This window comes from Amphibalanus amphitrite, unplaced genomic scaffold (genome assembly GCF_019059575.1).
Source record: "Amphibalanus amphitrite isolate SeventyFive unplaced genomic scaffold, NRLGWU_Aamphi_draft 000058F_arrow, whole genome shotgun sequence".
Lineage (NCBI taxonomy): Eukaryota > Metazoa > Arthropoda > Thecostraca > Balanomorpha > Balanidae > Amphibalanus > Amphibalanus amphitrite.
Genome location: NW_024881554.1, coordinates 388,389 through 401,904, shown reverse-complemented (window position 1 = coordinate 401,904; position 13,516 = coordinate 388,389). Strand labels below are relative to the sequence as shown.

At 48.9% G+C, this 13,516-nt stretch overlaps 1 protein-coding gene across 2 annotated transcripts in view; it reads right to left on the bottom strand.

Annotated features, from left to right (window-relative positions):
* LOC122378342 (DNA topoisomerase 2-alpha-like) overlaps window positions 1–13,516 on the bottom strand; it is a 140,254-nt gene that overhangs the window by 41,019 nt on the left and 85,719 nt on the right. For both annotated transcript variants that reach the window (XM_043359300.1, XM_043359301.1), the window contains exons 23-25: window positions 9,038–9,140; window positions 8,495–8,653; window positions 6,409–6,568 (exon numbers count right to left, since the gene is read on the bottom strand). In XM_043359300.1, coding sequence (XP_043215235.1) covers window positions 6,409–6,568; window positions 8,495–8,653; window positions 9,038–9,140 — 422 coding nt within the window. The remainder of the gene's footprint in view (window positions 1–6,408; window positions 6,569–8,494; window positions 8,654–9,037; window positions 9,141–13,516) is intronic.

The following is a 13,516-nucleotide window of genomic DNA, read 5'->3' as shown; positions in this document are numbered from 1 at the left end:
TTACGAACAAAAAGCCATATGATGAATTTAGGAACGCGAGAAATTTGTAATTATCTCACTAACGGCTATCATGTATCGGTAAAGCGTTGCTCAGCTATGCTTTACGTCGACTATAGTGTCCCGTGACGACGGATCGTGTTTATCGCGATATGCTGGTTACCTTGACATCACCTACGATCCTAAGCAAGCATTTCTTCAAGGAGATAAAGCGTGCCTTCAGCACAAATATCGCACAACTTTGAGGAGTTGAAATACCACCCGACTACGAGTACAAACTATTCCCGACACGCCTCTCCCATTCACGTAATCGAGTAACAGCGTGTCCAGCTTCCAACCGACAACTAATGGGTGGCCAACCCAATGAAATCAGTAACTCAATGAACGCCCGTTCGCCATCGTGACATACACGACGTCTAATAAAACACAAGCCGCCACATTTTTCGAGTTCAACATCCCAATGCACATTGCACACACGTACGGTTGGCTCAGTGACATTAGAAGCCTCATTCCTGGAATAAGGCCCTCTAATCTAAACTTGAGATGGGTGGGGCGACGTTTACGTGAGGGCAACGGCACTATACGACCTTGTGGGAATACTAAGGGACCAGGAAGCGTGCAACACGTACGGGTCATGTAGCAGGTAGCTAGTGTCAAGCCATACTAAACATCAAGGACTGGATGAAATACACTGCCTTTCTATTACTCAGAAAACTAAGAACAAGGCTAGTGACTGACCAGTCTTGGTGTTCCTATGCAAATCCTCCACACTAAATGACACTAAAAACGTGCAGTCATTAGCCCGAATAGAATCAATTCTAGCCCATGCCTAATCAACTGGGGCAATTTGCCTGTTCAGTATGTAGGTGTAAAGACAGGGGCGGACAAGCGACGTCCCAAACCGCCAATGACGACCCTAGGCGGTCGTAAGGGCGTCATCGCGGGGCGTCATCAGGGAACACTGCTGACCACAGCGCGGCACCGGTGACCGGTGATGGCCGTTTTGGGCCAATATGGCGCCCCATTTCGGTCAGAATGCTGATTTACCTATGGTCAGGCTGGAACAAAATGGCGTTATGCAGGGATGTTGAGGACGCATTACGGTGGTTTCCCGAATTACTGCGCCCATTTCAACCGTGTAGACACGACAGTAATGGTCAGCAACGGACACTGATGACCATATTCCACCACCTCGTCGTCATGGCTGAACAGATATAGCAGACAATTGCCAGGCATTGCGTGTCGTCAATGTCATGTACCCGGGTGGATCATCAGAGTGGAACAAAGACAAGTGCATTATATAACTGTTTTGTCTTCAAAGTTTGACCCTACGGTGACTTGGCAACAAAATGCCACTCACCGACAAATTGCATGGCAACACCCGGGGGCGACTCGCTTCTTATCGTTTAAAGGCCAACTTGGCCAACTCATTAAGAAGCGCAAAATGAATAAAGAAGATGCGCATCGTCTCAAGTATCATGTTATATAAATAACTAAGTGGCTCATTAAACCATACAGCAAAGAAGCTCCTTTGAACTTTGCTCGAATGTCTAGTGTTCTCCAAATAAAACCTGTCTGAAGATCCTGGATTACATTTAGAACGCCTCCTGCCGCCCTGGCGAATCTACGAGAGCGGGCGGCGCCTGGACAGACACTGGGGTGGGGGAGCTTCAAACGAGCCAGTATGACGTCAGCAGAGACGCACACCCATCGCCGGACCGCAATTAGAGGTCACAGAGACGCGCGCACTGATTGGTTCTGGGCGGCACCGGACGGACACGAGCACCATTTAGCACTCTCGAACCTTCTCGAAGTCGACAGGAGTGACATGGAGACGCCAGGTGGCGGCCGGTGGGTTACTGAACGGTGAACACTGAACAGGGTTATGTTCCCGACTCATATTGAGAGCGACATAACACCCGATACGTCTAGTAAGGCAATGCTCGAAATAACCGGAAGACGGCGAAATATACGGTTTGTCAGTCATGCTAAAATTATTTTCAAGAGCTCCCTGAAGCGCATTGGACCCAACATCTGCGCGTCGCCAAGGCATTGCCGGAAAATATCCATACCTGGAATAGGATTCTGGCCTGAGTCAGAATTCAATCAAAGACGCCTGCCTATTACGTCAGCGAAGTGCGCTGGATATTCGATAGCAGCTCCAGTCGGCGGACGTTGATCAGATATGCATGTTACAGTGCCGCGCCCCGGTCCGAGTCATGTTCATGTGACAGCGAACCTTGTTCACTGCGCGACAGGTACGGTTCTCCAGTAAAAGTCTTGTTGGTTTTGCTTTTTCGGACATATCTGGTCCTATATGATGTTCAAATGCATAACTATCAACCCAAATTATGTGTATGCACATTTACCACGAGACTGTGAAATTGCATCGTTGTATGCCAAATACTTTCCGAGATATTCACCAAAAACCTCATTTTCTGCCGTTTGGGGTATTCTGGCCGCAATCTTCCTGGGATCGCCTATGACATCAGTAGAGCCATCTAACGAGAGGAACGCGGAAACACAGAATCATGAATGAATCGAGTGCGTAGTAAACGGTGTATGAAAGGGAGACTCGGCAGAGGCTATCCGGGTGGCCGGCGCGCGGCGCGCCCTTAGGCATCGGCCGACCCTTCAGACCGCGTGGGGTCAGAGGTCGCGCTCGGGAAGTCTCAGCTCTGGGTTTTAGCCCTGTGCAGTCAGGAAGGGAGCATAGGATAGCGCTAGCCCGACGGACTAGTATCTCGGCTGATTCGTGTGGGGTGGAAGGGAGCACAGAACGGGATGGTGGCTAGTGATGGATGATGGGATGGTGGTTAGGTTAGTGCGTACTGCGTAGAACGTAGCTGAACATGCATTGTTTTTCATGGCAAACAACATGCAGCATAATGTGCGGGATTATGCCAGAACTCATACAAAAAGGAAATAATATTTCGGCCGAAGGAGTGGATGAGTGCCGTGACAAAGCATGACGATGCTGCCAAAATCGGGATGCTTTTTTGCCCCCATTTTTTTACCCCTAACATGCAGCGCTTGATCCGAACTTAGAGGTCCCCGACTGACCTTAGACCTTAAAATCGCACCCGTCCGGTGCGCCACCTTTTCTTCAGGGGCGCTCTTCTTGGTTGTAGGTATCTGTTCTTACCAATAACTAAAGCAAATCGAATGTATAATAAAAAAGGCATACCTCAAACACAGTTTTATTCACATCCCCTCGTGTGCATATTTGTTTTGACCTATTCCTTCTTGCATCATAATATATCACTTCAGTGCTTAACCCTCAACGGGATTTTGGGTTTTCTGCATATACCCCGGCCGAGGGGGGGGGGGGGCGATTACGACCCCTCTCCGTCTTTTTGCCCCTAATTGAGCTAGCGCCTTGCAGATAAAACTGAGCGCGTGCGTCGTATGAGATGCAGCAACTGGTACCCGAGTTGAATGTCTCAGGTCAACCGATAAACTCTGAGGTCAGTATAAGTGCTGGCCAAGTCGCGGGATCGGTTTTTGGTAAACAACTTTACCATAAGTGGTTACAGAGCCAAAACAATGGCACCATCGAGTTTTGCATGCTCGAGCGCGTCGAACAGTACTATACGTTTTGTTTTTGTTGAGGTCAATTTAAGGTGTTCACCTCAGGTCATGTCAGGGCAGAGCCACTCAGGCCACGAGGCTGGCTCAAGGAGGTCATATCGCTTCTTCGATTCGGTAGGTCCTCGCAAGTCCACTGATGGCTTCACGACTCGCTAGCTCAATTTGATCGGGACTTTTTGGTGAAAACTCCTGTGACCTTAGTGACGTCATAAATGAAGTCGCCTAACTTTGAGAATGGAAAAGTGAATGCTGGGGCTTCCAAAGATTGTGTAAAATCGCGAATTAATGCGCTTGAGACAGCTTTAGATGGCTCGCGGCGACAAAATAACAGCTTTCATATTTCCCAATTGATTAATGATCGTGAGGTTGCGTGACCGACCTGACTTCAGGTGACTCTTAAGAAAAATACGAGATAGCTACATACAAGTTGTGAGGCCTCTGGGAGATAGTACTAGATCATACATCCTAAGCTTCATTCCCCGTTGAAAAGTCCCCTGGCACGAAGGGTGCTGCGACGTCGCGACATTTTGGGACCTTACAGAGGTTCACTTTTGACGTCATTGGTCAACGGCCTGACCTTAAACCTTCGCACTTGTAGGAGGGTGTCGAACAGACCTCCTACCTCAGTTTTTCGCAAATAACTCGCGTAAAAAGCGGCTGATTGCGACGAAACTTTCAGTACCCTCGACTTAATCAATATTACGCCTACCCTATAATTTGTATGACCCTGGCTCAAAAGACCTTTGACTTGTGACCTGTTTTCCGAGACCATGTTTGGCCGGAATCGCGTTTTGGCGTATTTCGAGTAGAGCGCGTTTTATTGTCTTTTTGTGGCTATAAGCGATCAAACATGTGAAAGGATGTTGATCCCATGGATTCTAGTGGGTATCAAGGTCACGTGAAGGTCAGTCAGGTCACTGACCTTTGATGACCTTTGTTCACTCTTTCGAGTTCTACATGTTTCTTGGGTAGATTTTGGAGTTGATTTCGCATTTAGAAACCGTTTGAACATTTAAGAAGTAGTTTTGGTTCCCTCGTAACATGTGACCTCACCTGACCTGACCTGGCCTAAATGCACGAAAACATCATCTGTGATCAAAACTAACTTGAAATTCGTGATCAGCACCCCGCAAAACCCTATAACAGCTTCACTTTACGAAGCTCTAACAGGTCCCGATTCCCCGACTTTTGAGTTTGACCTGTCAACTTTGACAACTTTGTCAACTTAGACTTTTGACCTGTCAACCAATGACCTAAGACCTTAAAATTGGGTATCATCGGCCTCCTCTCGTCACGGGCAACACGCTCTTTTTCCGCGAAGCTCTAGCTCGATCAGGGGTTGAACGGCAAAGGGGTCCAACGGACCCTCCTCCCCCCTTTACGATAGACGCTGGCAAAACACCAATATGGGCGAGGATGAAAATACAGCTGCTGTCATAAAAATTCAGTTGAATCAAAGGTCAGGCTTGCCAAATTTCAGCTCTCGCAGCTATCAATAAAAATAAACATGTGGAGGCGGCACCCGCCACCCCGCACCCGCCTCCCCCCTCTCGGCCACTGCCAGCGAGGTTTTAAGCGTATCATACACGTTACAAAGCATCATATCAAGTTGACACACCCCAGCAGCCATATGCACTGAACAAAAACTTATTACGCACGCTAGTCATCGGCACCATAGCACATGGTATGGTCGAGACTGTCGTCAGCCACGGACGCGCACTCGACCAACCCTCTGAGCCCGTTGACTGCGGGTGACCTTGACATGTAAAGCCTGATCGGCCGCCGGCCGCTGTCGTGCGATCGTTACACGCGGAGGGGAGGGAGACACAAAGCCCTACGTTATAGCTGACCTCTGACCTCTCCCTGCGCCCTGGTCACTGACCCCGCTCCATGTCGCTGGGCGGTGGCATGGCGGTGGAAACCGGTTCTAGCCTCTACACATGCCACCATTCTAATTTCTAATCCTCCCCTCCCCACGCTACTACGCGGCGTGGAGTACGCTCGTGCGTAACTGGGCGGAGCAAGGGGTCACGCTATACAGGGGCGGAACTGGTTGCCCTCCCGCCCGCCGAGCGACCAACGACTAATACCCTGGAGAACCGTACATCGACAATGGACTGCACGCCGCTCCTCAGATTACATTTCACCGAGAGCAAGATCAATTTTTTAAAGGACACGCTGAATACATACGGGATTGCGGGACAATGCCCCCGTCCGGACAATGAAGACGCAGCAAATGAACTGAGCGACTGCGACGCAGTTATGCAATGGAATGGACGATGCAAAACTTTCGGCAGTCGGCATAATTTCTAGAGGGAAACGAAAATCAGCCGTCGACCAACGCGAGCGGTGGGTTCCGACAACATCTAAATGCATGAGATGCTCAAGACCAGGCTGATGATAAATGGTGCCATAACGATCCCTCAAATTGAATCACGGCCTTCATGGAAAACAGTAATTCTAATTGAATCATCCACATCTTGCACGAAAGCTGATGGTTAAAATCACCTATGCATGAAAAACATCTTGTGATAAAATCAGACATCTCTATGCTATACATGCAACCCTCCTCCCCGCCAGTATCGCTACCACCGCATTCCCCTCCCCCCGGCTGGCGCGGTCTGAGGACTGACATGCCCGTGTCCCTCCATGCCCGCTCCACTTCTCCGTGGAGGACGCGAGCTTGAGACTGACATCTCCGACTTGTCTGTTCCTTCCCTGCCCGCTCCCCCTCCCGCGGCGGGCGATGGCTGGGGACTACAACGCCTGTCTGCCCCCCCCCCCCCGCCCCCTCCCCTGCGGCAGGCCCGAACGACTGACCTGGCCGGTTTCGGCGCCGGCTGGACGGCCGAGGTGTCCAGGTCAGAGTCCACCTCCACCACATGATCGGGCTCCTTGACGGCGTCGTTGTCGAACAGCTCCTCATCGCCGCTGGAGGCATCCTCCTCGTCACTGTTGAAGTTGTACTTGACCTTCGCCGCTGTGGAGGAAACGGGCGTGTGAGATGACGCAACAGGACAGCGGAAGTGCCAATATGGACGACGGTGGTGGCTATTTACAGCATTGCCGTTAGTTACACCTTAAAAATAGCCGTGATCCCATGTACATAATTCGAGAGCGGCACAATCATCGATCGTATTGCCAAACATTAAACGCAGATATAAGGAATCTGTCTTTCAGGTTAAGATTGTAACTAAATGCAGAAGCGCATGTGAAATATCAAATTCGTAAAAAGTACATGAAATCGTTGCTTTTGGAACTGATTGCTGACTAAGGACTTGACAAGGCTCAAGTATGTGTTCCAAGCATCAATCAAGCAGAAATGTCTGAACTGATAATTGTACTGATGCTTGTATTGGTTGACCAGCCGACAGACTTGAAGGTCATCTGGGACAATAAATCGGTCACAGTGCGGTCGCTAGCATTATCCGACATAATGTAGGCCAGGTATCTGGCCAGGGTGAGACCGAACAGGGACCGCGTCCAGGCGTCATATGAGGTGCCCGCCGGTCACTCAAAATCAGAGTCAATAATACAGCTCTCCGCTGCCCCCGTACGCAGAAGCTTATTGCGGCGTGTGTGCGGTGTGTGGGGCCGGGGGTCTGTGTGTGTGTGTGCGCGGCACAACACTAATATTTGCCTCGGGGCCGCCGTCAAGACCTCAGTATACGGCGGAAGCGCGCACCCGCACCGCATAAACCAAACCAAACAGATAGTGCCAGCTTAGCCCGCTAGGCAAAAACGCAATGAACGCAGCGCGCTAAACAGTACGCTGGGGAGGGGGGGGGGGAAGGAGTTCCGCTGGCAGTGCCGGTGGCGTGAATGACGAGATGGGAGAACTTACAGATGGAGACTGAGTTTAGCCGTGATCCTACATACTCCAGAGTAGCATAATTGCTGATGATATTGACAGAAAAGTTCCGTTACAGTCCGCTCGTGCCGGCAGCTGCGTCTTAGTACAGCCTTTGTGAGCAAGCCCTGTTGGACATGGCCAGAAGTTTCCGCTCAACATGAAGCAAGTCCTGTTGAACATGACCAGAAGTTTCCGCTCAAATTAGCTAATTAACTGACAGCCTGACGAACAGAACCCCACACGGACAAATGCCGAGCCGAAAGCGGCCGTCTCAGCTATCCCAGGGTGCGTCACCTTCCTGAAACCGATCACCGCTCCCTCAACTGTCGCAGAAAACGGTTGCGTTGGTCGCCTTTCTTATCCATACCGAGACCGGCAGGAGACGCACCTGAGAGCGTCGAGCCAGCGGCCAACACTGCCTTTACTTACCAGTTCGGTGACGTCATTGGAGGCATAATGTTGCGCTTCGCTAATAAAGTCGGCGGCAGCGAGGACCAAAAGGGGGCGGCTCGTCTTACCGGTCGGACCAAAACAAACCACTAACTGGACGGCAGTGACGCAGGCCGCGGTAGGGTAACGCTGCCAATAGTCGGACGACAATAACGCAGGAGGCGGAGGCAGGCCAACTCTGCTACAACGCACAGCGGTGACGCACGCGGGGTGGGGTCACTCGGCCCGCTGGTGGTCAGCAGTAATGCATACGGCGTGAGTTAATGAATGAATAAGCGCGTTCGTCTCATGTAGAGCCCCTGCTGACACCGTCTTCGGCTTCTGTTGTCCCTCCCACACAACCATCACTCCTCGCTCCACAGACCATCTATAATTCCGTCGATTCTTTCTCAAACTACCAAACCTGATCGGAACTACAAATCATCCCCTGTCACCTCCATCAACGATTTCATATGGGTCTCCCACCAACCGCCGGACCCGCCCAAAGAACCCACAAATCACGTATTGTCAGCCCTGCTGACAGCCTCTATCACACGCCGCGCCGGCGCCACTGACATCTAACTCTCCTTTCTACGACTTTTCCTTTAGACGTTCCCAACTCACCGGCGGCACGACGGCCTCCCTCGCGAACGCGGGTGGGCGAGGAGACCTCCGGTTCGGAGTCGCTGCCCCGGAAATCCTCCTCTTCAGAGTCCGTCTCCCACGCCTCTTTGCCCGGTTTCTTTTTGAACTGCAGCTTGGTCTGCTTCATGCCGTCCTTGCCTGCGGCGGGCGAGAGCGGCAGGTAAGGACGCGCAGTGTACGTGCGACCGTGCCGTGTTCGCGGCACGTTTACTCAGGGAGATTAAGCGGGGAAGAACGGCAACAATGTAAACATTTGCGTTGGCACAAGTCCCAGCTGGGTAACTAATCACTCTTGTAGAGACGGCCTGAAGACAGAAAATCCCGCTAAGTTGTTATTGTCGGTGGGTACAGAGACTGAAAAAACAACACCATATTCAACAATACCGTATCGGTTGTAACGGTGCAATCCCCTAGAAAATGTTTACATCTGTATCTAAAACAATAAGTGACATCTCATTGAAGTCAAATGTGCAATGCGGGTAAAATGCCGTACAAGTATTTCGCATAAGCGCAGGACAGTACCTTTCGGCTCCCTCTTCTTCTTTGGCTTATCTTCACCGTCTCCCTCCTTCTTCTGCCTCTTTGGCTTGTCATCTCCGTCTTCCGCCGTTCCGTCATCGGATTTCTGCAATCACAAGAAAGAAACGAAAAAATGCAATATAATCAAATTATAATAAAAGTATCTAACTACTTGTCAGTTAGAGTAACAAACGTATCCAGCATGTTTGGTTCAAGCATAAAAGCGCACTTTCAATGTCTATTGTTGACTTTGGGTGCAGGTTAGTCGATATTCAGGCAGGTTTGGTTACTTGATCAAGCGATCGTATCACAGATCTTCAGTAGACATAAGCTGATTTGATAATGATTTGGTAGGTGCTTCCCGCTTTTGAAACGCAAAAGACTTCAAAAGGCGTTAAAAATGTGATGGCGTCGTTAGTGGCCGCATTGCCCCAAAAATAGGACATGTGTCGGAGAGTACGGTCAGAATCAAAGGTACAGCAGCCAGGATCTGAACACATCTACTGCGTCTGACGTTGTATCACGAAAAACTGAGGTGAATGCACTGTTCTACCCACCGTCAGTAGTGGAAGTTCAAAGATTACTGGTGCGACAGCTATGGGCCAGATTAATAACTGCAAGATGACAAGTCAATACATCGCCCGCTATTTTAACCTCATCCAAAGTTGGCCGCTGATAGGACCACAGACAAATGGCGACTGACCCGCCGACGAGCCATCTCCCGTCGGACGTGACGGCGATTTCTTATATCGCCATCTGGGTTACTCGATAATTGGGAAGGCCGGCCGGCGCGGTGCGGGGGTCCAGCCGACGAGGTTCGGAAGCGGCAACTCCAATCTATCCCGACCCGAACCCCATCGGTCACATAGGGCGGGGACCGAAAATCCCGGCCGTATTTTAGGCAGCCAACGGCTTCGCAGAACCGAGACTAGATTCACCCGAGGACGGGCAGGCGACCCCAGCATCATCCACAATTTTACGATCGGGTCAAGGGAAAGAAAAACGACGAGTAACGAGGCAATTGTGAGCTGACGCCGTCAAAAAACATCGTTAGTTGGGTGCGTCCAGCCCAAATGGCACCAACAGCGTCCTGCAGCGGAGCAGACAACACGCAGAGCTAATGGCTGCAGCGAACACCTGACAAATTACTCAAAGACAAATTACTACGTAAACGAGAACTCTAGATCCCGCGTGTCATACTGTAACTGTCTGATTTGGCGTATTAGCCCCAGTGTTACGCTGACTTTGCTGAGCAAGCGAAGCCAGGGACCGTAAAGAAATAATACCACACAAGTTCGGTATCAATCGTTTGGTGAATTGGAATGGTTTGTTTATTTGGTGACTCTCAGCTAATTGGATGATCAAAGCTTGGAACGCATCGCAACTGAGTTGTTGCATACATGGATGCAACAACTCAGTTGCCATCATAATTCGCAACGTGCAAATCATTCCGCGAGCATACAAATCCTCTATGCTTGCCGATTTGTCTCGTAAGCTCATATGACACCCTCTATTCTATTACCTCTAAAACATAGCCCTCCGGACGTGACCGCGTACGAGTAATTGGGTTGCCTGTTGAGCAGGCGGTCATGATAGTGCCCCAGCCCGGCCATCACCAGCGCCATTCAGGAGGCACATGGCCGAATCATCCACTGAGCTATGACAGCTAACGTAAAAAGCAGCGTGGATGTCGTCGACAAAAGGCACGGTTCAAGCTGTGCTACAAAGCTGACAGCTGCGGGGTCGAAGACCACGGCATTACACGTGACTCCATCGGTGGACGGAGACTGAAATTGTCGCAGGTAATACTTTGGCGGCATTAAAGTGTTTCTGTCCGTTTCAGTTTTAAGTTTCCGCTATCTGACCTGCCACGACTGCAACCGTAACCGACCCTGCCCGAACTGAAAGCCAGTGGTCGGCGATGTGGCGGCGGAACCATCCAGAGCGGAGTGGCGGACCCCGGATTTACACCCACCCAGACTTGTGCCAAGGTCCCAAAAAGATCCGAGATCCAGGGTTCGCAGAGTCCAATGTCTGGGACCTTGAAGGATCCTGGACCTTGCATTGTCATTTTTGTCGCGAGACCTTGGAAACCCAGGACCTTAAAACATCCATATGCCGCGAGACCTTGGAATCCCAGGACCTCAACATTTGCATATGTCGCGAGACCTTGGAATCCCAGGACCTCAACATTTGCATATGCCGCGAGACCTTGGAATCCCAGGACCTCAACATTTGCATATGCCGCGAGACCCTGGAATCCTAGGACATCAACATTTCATGTGTCATGAGACCGTAGAAACCCAGGACCTCAACATTTCATATGCCGTGAAACAATGGAAACCCAGGGGTCAGGACCTCAAAATTTTGGTATGCTGCAAGACCCTGCAGAATGCAGACCTTTAGTCCCAGTTTTATTATTTGTCATGGGATCTTAGGAGAACGGTCTGGATCTACACCATCATTTTGCTGAGGGACCAAGTTTAGTTTAGTTTAGTTTATTTGTAGATCATCAACAGGGTATGCCCCCAATCACAGATGAAGTCAGTTGAAACACAACATGCACTTACAAAATACAGTCCAGCGAATACCGCTTAAATGACTGTTACGTTAAGAAAAAAGTGTGCAACTGTAAAGATAAAAACAGAGATAAAAACACAATAGGTATCAAAACATCTTAGCAGTAAAGGTAAAGCATCTACACACTACGAGTGTTGACATAAGCCAGAACAGAGCTCTTGAATTGGCCAGCGCTTAGAGTTCCAAACATCTACATCACGACACGCATCTAAAAACTCGTTGCATAATAGCGGCAGTCTACAAAACATTCCTGATTTAACTGTGCTGACTCGACCATATCCTGGAATCTCGACCTCAAGAATCCTGGAAGCTGGACCATGAGGTTTATGTTGCACATGGGCCACCAAGGACCCTGCAGTTGCACTAGGTTTTGTCTGTAAGCACTTCAATAAATATCTATGGTTGAGTGACCAGCTGCAAGGGGCTAAGATAGATACATGAAGAGAAAACGAACCAGACTGTGTAGCCATATATACATAGAGCCAAATCGTTGTCATGGCTGTGAGGCAGAACTGGAACAAGAGACCTGGTAGCTTTTTACATTATCAATGTTATGGATTATGAAACTGTCAAACAGTTGACAGTGGTGGTTTGGAAAGTTCTTTTCTAATCTCACCTCACATATTTTCTGGGTTGTGATATGCCGGGCTTGAAGCTATTTGGAAGCTACCCACTGACCTAGTAAGTGTCAAACTTATTTGTTTTGCAATTCATCAAATCACCATTGAGCAATGAGCAATATAAGCAATGATTCCATGACAGTTCAACTTTTTCGTTTAGCAGGTTTTCGTCGGACAATTTTTCGTCTGCAGATTTTCGTCCGCAGACTTTCGTGACTTCGTCTATGCATTTTTTCGTCTGTGCATATTTAAAGGGACACTCCCACCTTAACATTAGTTTTGAGTTGAGATAGCCAAATTGGTGGCCATGGCCTGCAAATACCGGTTTGGGCACTCACAACATCGACAAATGCTTTAATTCGGAGATATGGAATTTCAAACTTGCAGTTTTCGGATTCTAAGGGGCTAGTGCATTGGTATGCCCCCTTAGAATTTGTGACGTCAGCGGAGATCTAACGATTTTTAAATCTTTTACTAAAACGTTTGAAAGCACGCGGTGGTATATGCTGCTTTGCGCGCAACAAATGCCGCACTTTCAAATAAAGTCGCTAGGAACAGCGGAGATCCCAAAAAGTAAACAAAAGTAAAAGTCTAATATCTTGAAAACCGGTGAATATTTTTCGATGAAATTTGGTAGATATTCGTTTTCGCTCTTTCTGAACCGAGCGACATCACTTTCGTGCCAATTCATTAACTTTTTTGAAGGTGGGAGGGTCCCTTTAAGTCCGCGCATTTTTACATAAGGACATTTTCCGCCTCGTCCAGACGAAAAAATGCCGGACAGAAAAATACTCAGACGAAAAATGCACCAAATCAATTCGTACAGACGAAAAAATGCAAGACGAAAAAGTCAGACGAAAATCTGCCGACGAATAACCGTCTGACGAAAAAATTGTCACATGGAATTTTGTTCAGAGCCTTCAATCTAATGTGAATGAACAGTAAGTAAGGTTTGCGCTCGCTGATACTCTAATTCTATTGGCTTAGCCGATCAGTTTTCTGTGAGCGCTCGCGCAAACAAGACTTAGAACATATTTGAGTTTTTATCCTAGGTATTATGTAACTGAATGTGCAGAAAATCGAAAGCATATACCTATCCAATTCAACTTTTACGTTTTTATGAAGCCTGTAAGCTTTATTTCTGGTTTTTTGATATTGACTGAAAGAATACTTGAATGTCTGTCTTCAATGACTATAAGGTGCTATCCTACATTCCTACTGATCAGGTAAGATTGAATTGAAAGGTACATGACAATACAAATTGCAAGGCCTACCTATTACC